The following is a 19791-nucleotide window of genomic DNA, read 5'->3' as shown; positions in this document are numbered from 1 at the left end:
TAGATATGAAATTTGGTACACAGATATTAGATAAATCTGTACCACAATGGAGACATAATAATATTGATTATCAAAAATTAAAAATTTCCATTAAGAAAGCTACGACAGAAAGTGGTGATGAAGAGACCGATAAAATAAATCTTATACGATGCAGTAATTTATTCCTGGAACAATTCAATTCTATTAATTTGTTCACAAGTTTAAAGATTAAAGAAATATCTTCTAAGATTATTAGTATTGAAAACCTTATTATCAAATATTCTCAAGTATTGGAAAATCTTAATTTCGATGTTATAACCCCGGAAGAATCAAAAAGACAGATAAAGACAATACAAACCGCCACGGTAAGATGTAGCAAAGAATTAAAAATGCTATCAAGATATTTAATTTTACAACGAATAGCGGTTCGTAAATTATTTAAAAAATTTGTGAAATATTATCCAAAGGGTAAGAAGGAAGCCGAACTATATGTTGATACATTGAGAAATTCTGAACAATTGAAAAATGGGTATGAAGGGATTTCATTTATGGAATTAGGTTTGGATCCATATTTATTAGAAATCTCTCTTATCTTTGATGTCTTAGATGATTTAGATAAAAAAGCTATAAAGAGTCTAGATGTTATAAAGACTTCATTAGTTAATGCTTCGACAGATAATATTCGACATTTGGAAGACATTAGGGACCGTCTCCCTGCAGAACCAATTAAAGAGATCCAATCTACAATTGAATTTGATACAATATTTTGGGGTAAATCGAAACTGGTGAGTAGATTCATACTATCTAATGAAAATAGTGAAGAGTTCAAATTCGTTTTACTATCATCTAAATTTCAAATATTGGACGATGAAATCATTTCGACCTCTAGAGAAATCGTAGATAATTCAAAGAATATTAGAAATTTGACCCAAGGTGATTCTGCAAGATCAGTGAGATCTTATAATGAACTTCGCAATATTGCGTCGTTTTCGTCCTTGGTGGGAAATTCAAAGGCAAAAGTAAGCAAAGATGGATCTCAATCATTAACATCAAATATTCACATGTGTTTAATGGCTCCTGCTGATAATATATCCAATGATACTAGATATATGAAGGATCTCCTATCTGATGCAAATTATAATGAACACCCGACTTTCTTAGTTCAAAGCGATTTGGGAATAAAATGTGTGCTTCAATGTAATGTTGGAGGATTGAGAGATCATGTTATTACAAATACTTTACCTCTAAAATATATTCATAACTGTATTGATAAGAGGGAATTAAAAGATATTCAAACGTTGGGTCCTTTAAACAAATTATCAATGGAATGGTTACATTCAAGACATTTAAAATTGGCAAATGAAAAAATAACCTTTAAGAGAACAAGATTTATTTCTTATTCAAATAAAGGAACATATTTGATTACATTAGATGAAAACATTGCAATTGACGCCTTTAGCGTAGTGCCTCATTCAGTATTTGAAATAAGAAATATTGCACATCAGAAGTCCAGTTCAAATCCATCGAACACAACAAATAGTGATTCCCAAAATGATGCGTCCGATATATCCTTCATTTATAATTCATTGATTGAAAATAAAATACAATGTTACCCGATTGAGAAATTTGCCACAATTTGGAGTATTTGTTACGCCATTAGGAATTCTAATGAAATTAAATATGATTTATTCTCCTATATCTTGAAGGATGAATACGTTTTAGAGGATAATGATTCCTTAAATGATAATGAATTTTTTGAGTTAGGTAAAGATAAAGTGATGGATATGTGTACCTATGAATTTCGTAGGGATCATTCCAATGATATTTCTAATGGTGTTCCAAAAAATTTAGCTTCAAAACTTGCATTAAAGAAGAGACAAAATGCTGAAAGTAACCGAAACTCCAATCATAATAGTAGCTTAGACTCGAATGGGTTAAACCAAATACCAAAAACAGAAACTATAAGATATTGGAATGAATTTGATGATGGCGAAGATAATGCTGGTGCTAATACATTTTATGTGGACACTTATGGAGAAGACAATGTTTCTAGTAACCATAATGACAGTGGGTTTCTAAGATTTGATAGAAAATTTGTCAATTCAATGTATGCTACTTGCCAGAGTATTAGAAAATTTCTAAACCTACCATATGTCGATTCTTCTAGAATGTCTAGATCCAGATATGGGTCGATTGTTTCTGAGGACGACACAGCATCCAACACAACCTCAGATCATACACGTAGTAATTCATACGCAGATATCCAGCAATTAATTCAGTTTCATGAACAGGATCTGAATGATTCCGATTCTATTTACGAATTAAGACATGACGAAATATTATCTTTAATGTATCTATTTTCATTATTAGCGTCATGTTTGACTTCTGGTATTTGTCTTTCAATCATCGTGACTATCTTTAGAGAAGAAGAAGAGAATATTCAAATTGACCATATTACCTTATTAATTTCAGTTATTATTGTTTCATTGATAATTTCACTGTTATTAACGAGTGGGAGCTTATTGCTCTTATTTAGTAGATATTCATATGCACCATTATGGCACTATATTTCTTGTTTCATTGTCTTTTTATTAGTGACCTGTACTGCATGCTATGGGATTATTGAAATATTTACATAAAATTTCCTTCATAAAAGTTTAATATTCCCATCATAACCATTCCTGTAGGACCAATCACATACATATGGAACTTTACGTAAACTTATACATATACACATATACCTCTTTATAAATGAACTATTATTATTACGATTTAACATTTGTATTAGTACTATAATAGATTGTAATAAATATGTATATGTTACATGAGACCACCGTTATAGAATAGTAGTCTTTGTTTTAAATTAATTATGTAATAAAATATTTTTAAAAATATTCATACTTTGAGAAAAAAAGTAAATAAATAAATAATTGTAGAAATCCAACAAATCAGATAGATGTATGTTAAAGAAGAGAAAAAAAAGGAAAAGATTGAGATGAACGACTAATGAACAGATGATGACTTTTCTTGTTCAACATCCTTCGTTACCACCGATAATCAACAGTCAAAAACGAAAAAAAGAACAATTAACAAGAACACACAGAAATATCTAATAGAAAAGATTACTCAATTAATTTTATCAGATAAAAGTATGCGCCATAAGTATTTTTTTTGGTATTTTTCGAATTTTGGGTAGAAAATGGAGGGGTGAAATAAAAAGGGTGTGGAAGTTGTTCTTTCATCTGAATTTCCTTTTGATTTGTGGAATTCAATGCATCAACCTAAACACCAGTGTTATCCAAGAAGAAATAGTTACCAGAGGACTTTTGTTCTTTATCCATTTGGGAATCTAGTTTGTTAATTCTTGGTCTGAAGGAGTTTGGATCTCTTCTGAAAGTGACGTTCAAGTTCTTTAAGAATCTGTTACAACCAGTCAATAGAGATTCTGGAGCTCTAGCAAAAGCATGCTTAGATGGAGTACCATCGAAGACAATAACCTTATCGGCCAAGTATGTGGCCATGATGAAATCATGCTCGACGATGAATGCAGTCTTCTTGTTATGTAGAATAAATCTTCTAATGACCTTGGAACAAATAATACGTTGTTCAGAATCCAAGTAAGCGGAAGGTTCATCGATCAAGTAGATATCAGCTGGGATACCTAGAGCCAATACAATGGCGACTCTTTGCAATTCACCACCGGACAAATGTTGAACTTCTTGGTCAATGATATCATCGATCTTCAATGGTTTCACAACATCAGTTTGGAATTGTGGGTTTAAGAATTGAGCTCTAATTTTCTTGAAGAACAATTGTCTAACAGTACCTGGGAACTTTGGAGCGATCTTTTGAGGTTTCATAGAAACATTCAATTTAGGTAGATCTTCGGAACCTTCATCTGCTTTAATAGCACCAGCTAACAATCTAATTAAAGTAGTCTTACCAGTACCATTTTCACCCATCATAACCAAGATTTCAGAGTCAGAGAAGTCACCTGCCTCGGTTTCTAGGATGAAATCACCTTGAGTACGTTTCATGGGTGGGTATTCATAACCACGGGTAGCATCATCCTTTAGTTCTTCACCAGCATCGGAAATTCTGAATTGTAAAGCTTCAGTTCTAAATCTCAAATTTTCAGCTGGAATATGACCATCTAAGAAGATATTGATACCTTCTCTAACGGAAGATGGTAAAGTGACGACACCGTATACGGATGGAACACCGTAAATAATACAAACAAAATCAGATAAGTAATCCAACACAGACAAATCGTGCTCGACTGCAATAACATATTTAGTTGGTTCCAAAAGGGATCTAATGATTTGAGCAGCATTCAAACGTTGCTTAACATCCAGATAAGAGGAAGGTTCATCGAACATATAGACATCGGCATCTTGAACACAGGACATAGCAATGGCGAATCTTTGTAATTCACCACCAGACAAGTTAGCGACTTCTCTGTTAAGGACAGGTTCCAATTGCATGATCTTAATGTATCTCTTGACTGTGGCTTCGTCCTTTTCCATTCTTAGTTTCAACAATTCACCGACTTTTTGAACTGGACCTTTGATAGCACGAGGCAAGTTATCAACATATTGGGGCTTGATGATAGCTTTAATATCATCTTCTAACATCTTAGTGAAATAATTTTGTAATTCAGAACCACGGAAGTATTTAATAATTTCTTGCCATTCAGGAGGATCATCGAATCTACCTAAATTTGGTTTTTGTTTCCCAGCAAGAATTTTCAAAGCAGTAGATTTACCAATACCATTAGTACCGACCAAACCTAACACTTGACCAGGTCTTGGAGTAGGCAATCTGTGTAGTTTGAAACTATTAGCAGAATAACGATGTGTAGTATGAGACTCTAAATTAGTTGGTAAATTAATAATTTGAATAGCATCAAATGGACATTTCTTCACACAGATACCACAACCAATACATAGAATTTCAGAGATGAAAGCAATCTTGGAAGTAGGAGTGACTTCGATACATAATTTACCAGTTTTCACAACTGGACAGGATCTTTTACATTCTTGACGACATTTCTTTGGTTTACATCTGTCTGCACTGACAATAGCAATACGACTGTTCTTTTCACTCATTTTTTTGTTGATGTCAATATATACAGTGATTGTTAGTAGTTATGTCGCTATAAATATATATATATATACAAGAAAAGCGTATTCTAAGTACTGAACATAAACAAGTTTTATATTAACATATAAATATATATATATAAAGTAAAAATAATAAGGAAAATATCGAGAGAGGTATGTGCTGACCCAAAAACTACAAATTAAGTTTGATGAAGAAGGATATCATCATCAACATCATCATCGTAAACTTCTCGTTTCCTTCTGGGGGTTAAAAAGTGAAAAATTTACATAATGAAGAAGAAAAGAGAAGATTAACAAAGCCGAAGAGCCAAACTGAAAAAAACACTAAAAATTTTTTCACCAGAGGGAAAACGCGTTACCCTGTCTCCGGTCATGTGACCTAGAAATGCTGTTAACGAATCATATGAGAGTGTATTAGTAATAATACTAAATAGTGAGAGTTGTCTTGGGATAGAACCTATTTATTTAAATACGAAGACTTCTGTTCAGTGGTATAGGCCACTGACCTTATACACGTTTGCTATCAAGTAAAACTCAACTATGGAGAAAGCTATTCTAATAGCGATCAAGACTCTGACTTGATGGGACAGCGTGATGACCAGGTCAAACAGTGCTAATTTATCAAACCCTATTGCTATTCACATCAACAAGCATCAATCGACTACATACGCACACATACATATATAGGTGTAGACATATGCTGACAGGTTGTATCACCCTATACGATGTGTGAATTTAACCTGTTCCCCCCATAGTAAAAGAAGGTCACCATAGAGACGCCATACAAATACATATTTTGTACAGTGAATTTTGCATGTTGTGCGCGGTTTCTATAGATATATTATCTTAGCTTTCAAAGAAAAAACTAAATAATTTCCTGCTTTTCACTCTCCCGCCCCCCTAACAGAAGCTAAATACATAGTTGATAATCTACTAGCTCTCTCTATATATCTATTGCAGATAGAGTGCGATTACTAAAGTGGCGAATCAGTGAATAGTGAGATGTACCATTACTTACACATCACACCAAGGATCTATAATTTTTACTAAAACGGGAATCTCTATTATCACACACCACTCCATATACAGATCAAAAAACGAAGCATAATAAACATGGCATCATTACCAAAAAGAATCATTAAAGAAACCGAACGACTAGTGACGGATCCTGTTCCAGGGATTACAGCAGAACCACACGACGACAATCTACGTTATTTCAAAGTCACAATCGAGGGGCCTGCAGGATCACCATATGAGGATGGTTTATTCAATTTAGAATTATATCTACCTGACGATTATCCAATGGAAGCTCCAAAAGTACGTTTTCTAACCAAGATATATCACCCAAATATTGATAGGTTAGGACGTATATGTCTGGATATATTGAAGACTAATTGGTCTCCAGCATTACAAATTAGAACAGTGCTGTTATCTGTACAGGCATTATTAGCTTCTCCAAATCCTAATGATCCTTTAGCTAATGATGTTGCTGAAGATTGGATTAAGAACGAACAAGGTGCAAAGGCAAAAGCTAAAGAATGGACTGCTTTATACGCAAAGAAATGAATAAAACCATATATATATATATATATAGATATATCTAATAATATATGTAACGTTATAAAATCCGTTACGCAATTCCGCGGATAGATAGATATAATATTATAATAGTACGCACTAAGTTCAAAAAATGTAGGCCCTTCGTTTGGACCTAAACGGTTCTTAATAAATTTCACAGTTTCAATAATAATAACGCGTAAAAGTGAAAGAACTGAAGACTTGCCGTTTTCCCTTCTCCTGTTGTGCCATATATATATATATATCTCAACGTCAATGTGCGTGTATTAAACTGACTATTATCACCGCCGCTATCGTCATCGTGTGGATTGTATGAAATTTGTAATTTTGACGGAAATGAAACTTTTTTTTCACTCTTGGAGAAAAGTGATCTTCCCATTAAGTAATCCGTGGCCGATGATCAGTTTTTCTTTATAATAAATAATATCATTCTTTTTATATATATAACTCTAGTGTCTTGATTACGATATTCAATTATTTTTTTCTTGAATGATCTTTTCACATATATATATCGTTTGTGGTAATTATAATTGAACGTTAGTAGAGTTGATAGATACTAATTAAGATATAAGCGTAATCTGACGGATCATATTTTTTTTAGGTAGTTAGGAATCGAAAAAATTTATTTTTGATATACTGGGATCAGCTAATAACGATATTCCCCTATTTTATTCCTTTTCTATTATATTCTATTGCTGTATTTCTATTTTTTTACCATTGGTTGAGGATATTGACCGTTTACCCACCTCAAATATATACACTTATATCTATATGGAAATTTGATGAGTGAAGATAATAATAGTAATAATATACCGTCTCATATTAATGAGACATCAAGATCTCCGAATAATAAAATCCTTTCACCATTTGATGATGTCTTTGAATTCGGTACAAGTGACCCATTCACTTCCAATGAAAATCGATCACAACAAGAACATCAAAACAAATCAAATGTAAGAACTGGTAGTAGTAAATCCGAAGGAACCGATAGAGACCTAAGTAGTGATAGTCCCCAGGAAAAGAATGACGTTCATTCTTTTACTAAGACACCGATGCTAGGGGAGGACATGGCAAAGTTTGAATCAGTAGAAATATTTGAAAATTCGGATTCAAAGGATGTTTCCACACAGGATTTGAATCAATCTACTAGAGGAGATATGAATGAGGTTAAGAGAATGAGGTTTGCTACTTTAAGAGATAAGACACATTCGAAGAATCTAGGTGTGGATCGTTCAAGGACAATGAAATGGGCACAACAGAATATTAAGAAAGCATTCCAGGATGAAAAAAATATTGATGAAGCGGAGGATGCTGCAAGACGTAATAGATCTTCGGAATTACGTTCTGTTTATTTTAATCTACCTTTACCTAATGACATGAAGGATGAAGATGGGAAACCAATTATGAATTACTCAAGAAATAAAATTAGAACCACGAAATATACACCTTTATCTTTTTTCCCCAAAAATATTTTTAATCAATTTAAAAATTTTGCTAATGTTTATTTCTTAATCTTAATTATTTTAGGTGCTTTCCAAATCTTTGGTGTCCCTAATGCAGGTCTGGCAGCTGTGCCGTTGATCGTTATTGTTATCCTGACTGCTATTAAGGATGGGTTCGAGGACTCAAGAAGAACAATATTGGATATGGAAGTTAATAATACAAAGACTCATATATTGGATGGTATGGAGAACGACAATGTTCCATTTGACAATGTTTCACTATGGAGAAAATTCAAAAAGGCAAATACTAGATTAATGATGCAATTCTTTCAATTTTTAAGTGAACATTTTACTGCTACGGGCAAAGAAGCAAGAAAGGATAGAAAATTAAAAGAAATGAGAATGAAAAGAGCTGGGGGGAAGGATCTACCAAGAAATTCATTGGATTCTTACCAGAGTTATAGACCATCTGCTGATTATACGCGACCTTCCTACGATATGATTCGTCCATCCTTAGAATATGATAACAACACGATTAATTATGGTGACAAAACTAATAGTAACGCTACCATACTTGATCCAAATTTACCACTGAGACCAGAATGTAAATTTAAGAAAAATTATTGGAAAAATGTACGTGTAGGTGATATTGTTCGTGTTCATAATAATGATGAAATCCCTGCTGATTTGATTATTTTATCCACCTCAGATAATGATGGAGGTTGTTATGTTGAAACTAAAAATTTAGATGGGGAAACTAATTTAAAAGTCCGTCAATCCTTGAAATGTAGTTCCAATGTTAAAACATCTCGTGATATTACAAGAACCAAATTTTGGTTAGAAAGTGAAGGTCCCCACTCTAATTTATACTTATACCAAGGTAACTTGAAATGGATAGAATCTGATACTAACACATACCACAATGAACCTATTTCCATCAACAACATGTTATTGCGTGGTTGTACTTTAAGAAACACCAAATGGGCAATGGGTGTGGTTTTATTTACTGGTGATGATACTAAAATCATGTTAAACTCTGGTATAACACCAACTAAAAAATCAAGAATCTCAAGAGAATTAAACCTATCTGTTTTATTTAACTTCGTATTTTTATTCTGTCTATGTTTCGTTGCTGGTATTATTAATGGTGTTTATTATAGTAGAAAACCTGAGTCAAGAGATTTTTTCGAATTTGGTACTATTGCAGGGAAACCTGCAACAAATGGGTTTGTCTCATTTTGGGTCGCACTTATCCTGTATCAATCATTGGTTCCTATTTCATTATACATTTCTATTGAAATTATTAAGACAGCACAAGCAATTTTTATTTATTTGGATGTCATGCTTTATAATACTAAACTTGATTATCCATGTACTCCCAAATCATGGAATATATCCGATGATCTGGGACAAATTGAATACATTTTTTCAGATAAAACTGGTACTTTAACTCAGAACGTAATGGAATTTAAAAAATGTACAATTAACGGTGTATCTTATGGTCGAGCTTATACAGAAGCACTAGCGGGACTAAGAAAGAGGCAAGGTATTGATGTGGAGGAAGAAGGTCAACGTGAACGTGAAGCTATTCGTATCGATAGGGAAGAAATGATCAATAAGTTGGAATCGATCTCAAACAATTCACAATTTGATCCAGAACGATTGACTTTTGTTTCTAAGGAGTATGCAAATGATTTGGATGGAGCCAGTGGTGATATTCAACAAAAATGTTGTTCTCATTTTATGTTAGCATTAGGTCTATGTCATACTGTTCTAGTAGAGAAAAATGAACAGGATCCAAATAAATTAGAGCTTCAAGCGCAATCTCCAGATGAAGCAGCTTTAGTTACAACTTCAAGAGATGTTGGTTTTTCATTAATTGATAATAAGAAGAACATAATAGTTCTAGAAATCCAAGGTGTACAAAAAGAGTTTGAAGTTTTAAATATTCTTGAGTTTAATTCTACTAGAAAGAGAATGAGTTGTATTATCAAATTACCCGCAAAAGATGCTAATTCTAACCCAACTGTACTACTGATTTGTAAAGGTGCAGATTCAATCATATATTCAAGATTGGATACTACAAAAAATGAAGAAAGTTTATTAGAAAAGACAGCGTTGCATCTTGAACAATATGCCACTGAAGGTTTAAGAACTTTGTGTGTTGCGCAAAGAGAAATTAGTTGGACGGAATATATGGCCTGGAGTGAAAAATATAATGTTGCTGCTGAAGCTCTTGTTGATAGAGAAGCTGAATTAGATAAAGTATCTGAATTAATTGAACGTGATTTGATATTACTTGGTGGTACAGCCATAGAGGATAAATTACAAGATGGTGTCCCAGATTCGATTGCACTTTTAGCTGAAGCTGGTATTAAGCTTTGGGTGTTGACTGGTGATAAAGTTGAAACAGCTATCAACATTGGATTTTCATGTAATGTTTTAAACACAGATATGGAACTATTAGTTATCAAAGCTGAAGGTGACGACGTACAAGATCTGGGTGATAACCCTGAATCTATTGTTTTGAACCTAACTTCTAAATATTTACATGAAAAATTTGGACTATCAGGTACCGAAGAAGATTTAGAAAACGCAAAGAATGATCACTCAGTTCCAAAGAATGATTTTGCCGTAATTATTGATGGTGAAGCATTGAAAATTGCTTTAACAGGCCCAGAAATGAGACGTAACTTTTTATTGTTATGCAAGAATTGTAAAGCTGTTTTATGCTGTAGAGTTTCACCATCTCAAAAGGCGGCTGTTGTTAAATTAGTGAAGCAATCTCTGGATGTTATGACATTAGCTATTGGTGATGGTTCAAATGATGTGGCAATGATTCAGTCCGCTGATGTCGGTGTCGGTATTGCAGGGGAAGAAGGTAGACAAGCCGTTATGTGTTCTGATTTCGCTATTGGCCAATTCCGTTATTTAACAAGATTATTATTAGTACATGGAAGATGGTGCTATAAGAGACTTGCTGAAATGATTCCACAATTTTTCTACAAGAATTTAATTTTCACAATGACTTTATTCTGGTATGGTGTTCATAATGATTTTGATGGTTCATATCTATTTGAATTCACATATTTGACATTTTATAATTTAGCCTTTACATCTGTTCCAGTCATCCTATTAGGTGTACTTGATCAAGATGTGTCAGACAAAATTTCCTTGATTGTTCCAGAGTTGTATAGATCTGGTATCCTTCGTAAGGATTGGAATCAAACAAAATTTTTATGGTATATGTTTGATGGTCTGTACCAGTCTGCCATTTGTTATTTCTTTCCATATTTGGTATACCGTAGGAATATGATTGTAACTAATAATGGTTTAGGATTAGACCATCGTTTCTATGTTGGTGTCCCTGTCACTGGTATTGCTGTTATTTCCTGTAACATGTATATTCTTATGGGTCAAAAACGTTGGGATTGGTTTACTGGGTTATTCATAATTTTATCCATTGCCGTATATTTCGGTTGGACCGGTATTTGGTCAAGTTCCCTTAACAGTTATGAATTTTTCAAATCTGCCGACCGTGTTTACTCTACCCCATCCTTTTGGGCTGTCCTTGTGATAGGTATCTTCTTCTGTATTTTACCAAGGTTTACATTCAATTCTGTTCAACAAATGATAAATCCAACAGATGTCGATGTTGTTAAAGAGATGTGGGCCAACGGTGCATATGACAATTACCCTGAGAATTATGACCCCACCGATCCAGAACAAAAGAAAATCAAACGTGACGATTATATGATAGGTGATAATATGTTCGAAGGCGAATACAATCCCCAGGATGCTGTAGGAGGTGATTCTGCTATGGAATCAAGGGACTCTGTGATTGTTGAAGAAATCCCTATGGATTCATACGATAAGAGTGCTAGAGATCAAGATCAAGATATACGATGGGTGCCTTCGGTGTCATCAGATGTTACAGGGCGTGCCCCAATGAAATCAATGGATTCATGGGTAGAAGGCAGGCGTTCTATGAATCAATCGCGTGTTAGAACGTCGTTAGATAGAACAAGGGAAAGTATGTTAGCATCCAATCAATTGGATAATAGATACAGTGTAGAACGTGCGCGTGTATCGTTAGATCTTCCAGGTTTGACACAAGCTGCTAATTTAATGAAAAAAAGCAGTAGATCATGATTAAATAAAAACATTTACATATATATACATATAGACATCATAATACAATTTTAATATTTTAAACCACAAACAACTAGGGTGTCTGGAAAGATATTTTATAAAGGTTATTTAGATGACCATACACCCTGATCCTTAACTAAAAAATTTAGAAATGTGTCAACAAATATATGAACGTTTTCTATTGGAGAACCTTTTGAGGGAAGATCTGGTTGTTATTAGAAAAGATCACATTTGGCTCATTCAGTTATCTCTCAGTCCGATAAAGAATTTATATAAGGACATCACTCTCTACGTTGAAGAGTACCTGATATTCAGAGTAAATCTCAGTATCAGGTACTCCCGGTCTTCATCTTACCGCCCAGAAATATCAGTAGTAATATTTTTGTTATAAGAATCTACCACACGCCCAGAACAGTAGTTCGTTTCTATAAGGAAACATTAATATTGCTACTCTCTTCGGAAATTTCTTAGCACAAGAACTGACTACTATACTGTTTAAGTAATATAGGTACATTAAATAGGGTGGTAGATATCAGAAGCTTTAGAGGACACCCTGTAGTTATTTTCATCTGAAAAAGCTAAAGTTTGTTGGAATTTAATGAGATGGTCAGACTAATTTCCGTAAGAGGCCTACTGTAATGTTTTCATCGTTCTTGGTTGGCATTCTCAAAATCTTTGAAATATTTCTTTTTTTTGATTTTTTTCAAATTTGTCGCTGGTTGGACAACAGAGAGCTGTGCACTATTTCTTAGGAATAATGTATTTTTACATAAGAAAATGAAAAATGTAAGATTTAAGATAATTTAAGCTTTCCGCAGCTCTTAAGATTTTAAGAAAAGAACTATATCTTGAAGTATGGGGAAATATGTTTTGTTCGAAGCGTCCACTGAATTTGCTTTATATTCGATTGAGGTTTGACAGACTCTTGGTATAAGTTACAATGGGATTTACCTGGGTATTTTTGGTCGCTTTCTACTGACTTTGTGTAAGTAACTAATGCTTACGAAGATTTTGGATTTTTTTATTGGTCACCATCATCAAAATGAAATATTATTGAAGTTTAGGGTTTGTCTCTGTCAGAGACGATAGAAGCGGGATAGAGGAAGATAACGGTAAAACTGTGTGGTGTGCGTAAATTCAAATTTGCACTTCATTTTCTGATAAGTTTACTAAATGATGCGTTAAAAGAGCTAGATGAATATTCACAGTTTACAAACTAAAAAGTGACTTACAATTTGAATTTTTAATCTTCATTCAATTCCTTTTTCTTTCTTTCTCAGTTTTGGCGTTTTCTTTCTATTTGTAAAATAGAAGACATGCATATATTTGGTCCTGCGCTTTACTTTATTGGCACACTCATCATCAATATTTGATTATTTCATTTAATCTTAACTCAGATAGCCCCTTCGCTTCCATTCTAATGATTGGCGTTTTTAGTGTTCATTTGTAAAGTTCCATCTCAGTTTAGATATATAGAATTTTTTTCTCTTCTTTGACTGTTTATCCTTTCATCTTTATTTCATACTCATATATATACACATATATATTATTGTCATGAAATTAGCTATATATATATTCTTATACTAGTAACCCAAAACATTATAAACGGAACTTCTATAGGTATTACCATATTTCACAGTACGTATACTAAAAAACATACGTTATATTATATATATTTATATTCAGGTTAAACATGAATTTAAATATTACAAATGACGGTATGTCTGATATGCCAAAGAGCAATACCCCAATATCAGATTCTATGAATAGATGGAAGATGCCTCGTGGTGGTATACCGAATGGTAATGAGATGATGTTACATAGCCAGCTAGCTGCAGAGCATTATAATATTACACAACAATTGATACCTAATTTCATATCACTCCAACAGCAACAACAACAAACAACACAACCTCCTGTATTGCTCAATCCAATAACAAATAAGATAAAAAATAAGAAGAGGATAAAAAAGAATGTTACTGTACTAAAAGAAAGTTCAAATGAAACTATTTTTGTTAATTATACGGTGGAAGAGAAGAAGCCAGCCAAGGATAAACCGACGACAAATATCCCCGAATCAAATGGTACTACTTCAAAAACTGTGGATACTGGATCCTCTTCGTCGTCCTTTTCTTCTTCCCCTACTAATGTTTCAAAATTAAATTCAAGTAATAAATCTTTGAAAAGAGAATCAGCGCCAACTACCCTCAATTTTTGTGGAGCTAGACAAAATAATATATTTCCAATCGATGAAATTCAAGCCAACTCAAATGATAATATTCGTCCTCAACAAATTGTTATAAAAGATAGTTCTACTACTAGTGGTACTAATCATGATGAAAATGATGCAAATATGGATTTCAGTAAAATTGTAAATATGGACAGAAGAAGTAGAGTTATAACACCAACGACGACTAGGTTTTATATGTCCTCCTCTTCAACACCTTCCTCCCCAGCTATTGGAACACCGTCATCTGCATTTTATGCCAATAGTATTCACAACATATCTGCTCAAAGACCGTCTTCCGCAGTAATGCCAAATTTCACAAAACATGCGTCATATAATGGGGTGTCACCATATGCGAAGCGGGTTGTCTCTAACAAGAATTCCATATATAAATTACCAAAGGGAACTGGATCAGTAAGTACAACCACACTATCATCAAATTTAGAATCAACAGCATTTGATCTATCGATGTATAATAATTCCGTGCCGAGTAATGGGCACTCCTATATTGATAATTTCAATAGTGCGGCGGATAGTAGTCCTAATGATGGTAGCTTAGATAATTCCTTTAACCAACAACATCATGGAAGTATATCTGATCAATTGATCGATCCAGAGAGGACAGCAGTGTCCTTACCAACCGAATATCATGATCCATATTCAGAATCCTTAGATATGGGATTAATAATGAGCATAGGAATAGAGGAACTTAATCCTCAAAAACATTCGACAGCATCTAATAATATATCACGCACAGTTACAGGTAGTACGGTTACTATTCAATCCTATATGAATGATTTAGAACATTTAAACTCCCAACAATGTTTAGCAAACGAACTTCAAGTAGATAACAATATGGAAAATAATCCTTTTCATGCTAACATCGATCGTGATATAAAACATGATGATGGAGAGATTAGTCCTAAATTTGGAGCTATCGATTTTGATAATATCGAGGCGATATTTCCAATCAATAATAATTCATCACCAATTAAACAAGAATTGGATGATATTTTAAATATTCTTAAATAATAAAGTATGGCCACAGGTCGTACGATTTGAACAATAAATATCAATGACAACTAGACTAATTCATAATTAAGATGGACACTAGTATTTGTTGCTAAACTTGAGGACGTGTTTTAGGTAACTTGATTTTAAATGTTCGTTGTAAATAAATAGTTTTTAAGCGCCATGCTTCGGACAAAAAAACAAATTGTACATAACGGACATTTTAATACCCAATCGTTAAATAATAGAATCTTGAAACTATCTATAATTTTTCTTCACTTTAATTATTTTCTATATTAACTTCCTCAGAAATGAAAGTTTCTTAATTACACATTGAAATCTTACGTACTGGTTCTAAAAATTAAAAATGTCTATAAATCTTCAATGATGCTGAAAATATTTTCTAAAACATTTCTTTTGACATTATTATCGTAAATCAGAACACCCTCTCCGGTACCCAATTTGGTATTTTTAACACCATCACCATATAGTAATCTTACGAAGTCGCTTTGTAAACCTAATGGTATATCTACAATTTCTCCCTGAATACCACTTGTTGCTTTTTGCTTCTCCTTTATTATTCTAGTAGTATGCTCAAATTTGTCAGCTGCATTCTGAGCATTATCAACAATTGATTTTGATATACCACACATTGTTGCAACGTGCATACCAAATGAACCTTCACTTTGACCGTCTTCTAATTTGTAGAGGAATGTAACATTTCTTGTTTCTTCGTCGACCAGGATTGCCATTTTCATAGGTCTAACTTGGGGATGTCCCTTAAAACTTAATCCTAAATTGGCGTAATGTGTAGCAAAAAAACCAAGACTCTGAATATGTGTTGCAACATGGTGCAAGACACTTTCAGCAATGGCAAAACCATCACTTGAAGAACCACCTCTACCCAATTCATCCACTACAAGTAACGATCTTCTGGTTGCTAAGTCCAAAATTTTCTTAGTTTCTGATAATTCGACAAAGAATGTCGATTTCCCTTGCATAATGTTATCATTAGCACCCAAACGTGTCATTATTCTGTCCACTGGCGACAATGATGCAGATTCACAAGGAACATAACAACCCATTTGTGCCATTATAACAGCCACACATGTCATTCTTAAAACTGTCGATTTACCAGCTGCATTTGCACCAGTTAATAATCCTAGTTGTGGTCTCCCATTACCCAATTCAATATCGTTAGAGATGAAATCCTTTGCAATAGTACTCCCTAATCCAAAACAGGGATGTCTTAATTGTTTAAACCTCATAAATCCATTTAGTTTCTCTCCGGTATTTTTGTCCACATCATCGACAAAACTGGGTCTACATGCAACGAAACCTAGAGACTCCGATGTCTTTGTTAGAGCCAACAAACAATCAATATTAGAAATGGCATATACTGTAGGAGTCCAAGTATCCATGAAAGCGGAGTCGAATTTTCGGCACAGTCTTGTTCTTAGATCCTCTTCTAATGCCTTATGTGTCTCACGAGCCTCTGCCATTGACCTCGCCAAAATTCTAACTTCGTCAGAATAATATCTTTTTGTAGATTTATTTGCAGCCATCTGTACCCAGTCTGAAGGGACATTTTTAACTGCTTTAACTGGAAATTCTATGGTGTATATTTCTTTACCTGAATCCTTAAAACAAATGTCAGAACAATGGTATTTCTTTTTATATTGGTTCAATAGCTCGTATAGTTCGTTTTCTAAAGCCTCAATTTCATCCAATGATTTATCAAAATCTGTTTCAATGCCTCTATGTGGAAGGATGATACCTTCTTCAGATGCTTTGACTCTATCAAATGCGTTTTTCCAGGTATCAATATTAGCATAAAGGGATTCTGGTATTTGCTTTAAGAAAATATCCAAGGCACCTCTCAATTCGATATCAGAGTCCTTTAACAGCAGCAGCAGATTCTCAATATCCTCAAAACCTTGAATAACTCTTTCAAAATCTTTCACCTTTATGGTACATGTATGAATCTTAGCCAATAATCTTTCCAGATCTGGTAATCTGCTAAAAACACTTTCTATATTGTCTTTTAATTCCAAGTTAGATATTAGTAAATCGACACTATCCAACCTCTTGTTAATATCATCCTCATTAAGTAATGGATGCATTAACCATCTTCGCATCATTCTCTTACCCATTGCAGTGATAGATTTATTGAATAATTGGAAAAGAGTACCCTTAGAAGTGCCATCAAATGAATTACTAAATATTTCCAAGTTTTGTAGTGTAATACCATCTAATATCAAAGAATTCTGAGATTTAACAGGATCATATTCCTTCATATTACCCATAGACAACAGACTTTTATCTAGTTGGAGCCATTTTAAGTAGTATAGTAATGCACCAAAAGCGCTGAAACCAACCTTTTTCTGGTTCTTATAGTAAGATTGTAGGACCTCTGGCCAATTATCAACATTTTTGAAATACTTGAAATCATCGGAAGTAAGAACGTCGTACGTTTTTTCATAATCATAAAATTCCACTTCAGGTTTGATTTCATTAAATATTGGTCTAGAGGAGGCATTGAATTTAACGATTTTATTGGCAATATTACTCAAATTATCCTTTTCAATAATGATTTCTTTTGGTTTAACTTGTGACATAATTGTGTCCAATTTTGTGCATTCATTGTCATCCCCAAATTCAATTAATTGAACTTCACCAGTAGATGTATCGATAAAAGAAATACCAAATATTCTATCTGGATTAGATTTTTCATCAACAGAATAGTCATCATGCATATAAAAGTCACCGGATTCTTCCCTGATAGCCAAACAATAAGTAGCAAGATCTGAATGTATCATATCACCATCTGTTAAGGTACCAGCAGTCAAAACACATTCCAATTCTCTTTTGACGATACCCTTAGAACCTTCTCTCATTTCTTTACTCAACATTGATTCCTTTTGATCCACTTTTGCCACTTTATAACCATGTTCAATAAATTGCGAAGCCCAGTACTCGAAACTCATTTCAGGGATACCTGCTAATTGCATGTTAGCACGACCGTTACCGGCTAGTTTCCAATCAAATAAAGAATTGGCCAAGAGAGCATCTTTTTCATATAATTCAAAAAATTTACCCTTTTTAAAGAAAACAATACAATCCCACATCTTAGACTTTATTTCCCAATATTGCTTTTCGAAGGCAGTGAATTTAGCCCAAGCTGCTGAAGGAATATACAGTGTTCTAGAATCATACTCTGGATCGGAAACAGGTCGTTTTTCAGCATCCTTTTCATCAACTAACCAATAATATCTTTCCTCATTATGTTTTGCAAAATTTGATCCGGTCTTAGGTTTTGATTTTTGAATTGCTATACTTGGTTTCGGTTTAGATCTTACTGTTGCTTCTATCATTCTCCTTTTTGTTGGATTAACCTTTTTAGGTTTTGTAGATAATGCAATAAGGTCATCATCGTCATCATCGTCATCATCTTCATCACCATCATCAATGAAATTTGAATCGTCAACACTTTCATTCATTTTTTCTTCCTTTAGTTCTTTTTTAGATGGAACATATTCATCATCTTCATCTGAATCTTCAGCAAAAAGTTTTTGCTTCTTATTATATTTGGAAGATGATAATTGAATGCGGTCATCATCATTATCATCATCACTTTCCGCATAATTTACTGATCTCTTAGTTCTTCTATCAGATGAACCGTCAGAAGATTTCTCTATCAAAGTTTCATCTGCAGAAATAATATGCTCGGTTGAGCTTTCTCCAACTGTTTTTGTTATAGGTTGTAGTGAGTTCTGGATAGGTACCTTTCCAATTTCAACTTTATCAAATGAATCATCTAATTCTATTTCAATTGGTTGACCCGATTTTTTGACAATTGATGTATTACTACTATTGATAGCAGTAATTTTCGGACTCGAAAAAGGTGACTTACCAACGGGTCCACCCTTTTGGGTTGGTGTAGATGATGATTTTGAGAAAAATGATAACAAACTAGATTGTTTCATCTTCTTGTTTGATGAATTGTTACCATTATTACCTTGTAGGACCTTCGATGTCCTTGGAGTGACAGGTGCCATAATGTTATTGTGGTCTATTCTGAAATAAATATTGATCCAAAATGCTTTGTTTGAATTTCGTCGAAGTTGTAATTTCTCATATAAAGCAAATTTAAATGGAACAATACAGAAGATTTTATACCTAGAATTAAATAAATGTAATATAACAAATAAAATTGAACTAAAATTTCATATTGAATAAATAGACGATAAAAGGATTTTTTCGCGTAACGCGTTTGGGC

The 19791-nt window shown here is 33.4% G+C and overlaps 6 protein-coding genes across 6 annotated transcripts; 4 read left to right on the top strand and 2 right to left on the bottom strand.

The window, feature by feature from the left end:
* Positions 1 to 5: 5 nt before the first annotated feature.
* VTC5 (Vtc5p) lies at positions 6 to 2618 on the top strand (the record flags this gene model as incomplete). Its single annotated transcript, XM_041551637.1, has 1 exon — positions 6 to 2618. One exon carries the CDS (start codon positions 6 to 8, stop codon positions 2616 to 2618), a length of 2613 nt encoding a protein of 870 aa, XP_041407571.1.
* A 642-nt stretch (positions 2619 to 3260) lies between these two features.
* RLI1 (Fe-S cluster-binding ribosome biosynthesis protein) lies at positions 3261 to 5087 on the bottom strand (the record flags this gene model as incomplete). The annotated part of the gene is made up of 1 exon (XM_041551636.1): positions 3261 to 5087. One exon carries the CDS (start codon positions 5085 to 5087, stop codon positions 3261 to 3263), a length of 1827 nt encoding a protein of 608 aa, XP_041407570.1.
* A 1128-nt stretch (positions 5088 to 6215) lies between these two features.
* UBC13 (E2 ubiquitin-conjugating protein UBC13) lies at positions 6216 to 6668 on the top strand (the record flags this gene model as incomplete). Its single annotated transcript, XM_041551635.1, has 1 exon — positions 6216 to 6668. One exon carries the CDS (start codon positions 6216 to 6218, stop codon positions 6666 to 6668), a length of 453 nt encoding a protein of 150 aa, XP_041407569.1.
* Positions 6669 to 7462: 794 nt separating this feature from the next.
* On the top strand, positions 7463 to 12274 carry DNF2 (aminophospholipid-translocating P4-type ATPase DNF2; the record flags this gene model as incomplete). Its single annotated transcript, XM_041551634.1, has 1 exon — positions 7463 to 12274. One exon carries the CDS (start codon positions 7463 to 7465, stop codon positions 12272 to 12274), a length of 4812 nt encoding a protein of 1603 aa, XP_041407568.1.
* Positions 12275 to 13967: 1693 nt separating this feature from the next.
* KABA2_07S03014 (uncharacterized protein) lies at positions 13968 to 15533 on the top strand (the record flags this gene model as incomplete). Its single annotated transcript, XM_041551633.1, has 1 exon — positions 13968 to 15533. The coding sequence occupies one exon, from the start codon at positions 13968 to 13970 to the stop codon at positions 15531 to 15533; it is 1566 nt and encodes a 521-aa protein (XP_041407567.1).
* Positions 15534 to 15883: 350 nt separating this feature from the next.
* Positions 15884 to 19570, bottom strand: MSH6 (mismatch repair ATPase MSH6; the record flags this gene model as incomplete). The annotated part of the gene is made up of 1 exon (XM_041551632.1): positions 15884 to 19570. The coding sequence occupies one exon, from the start codon at positions 19568 to 19570 to the stop codon at positions 15884 to 15886; it is 3687 nt and encodes a 1228-aa protein (XP_041407566.1).
* Between the last annotated feature and the right edge of the window lie 221 nt (positions 19571 to 19791).

Source organism: Maudiozyma barnettii (assembly GCF_903064755.1).
Source record: "Maudiozyma barnettii strain CLIB 1767 genome assembly, contig: KABA2_07, whole genome shotgun sequence".
NCBI classification, from domain to species: domain Eukaryota; kingdom Fungi; phylum Ascomycota; class Saccharomycetes; order Saccharomycetales; family Saccharomycetaceae; genus Maudiozyma; species Maudiozyma barnettii.
Note: the sequence above shows the minus strand (reverse complement) of the source record. Positions and strands in the feature narration are given on the sequence as shown.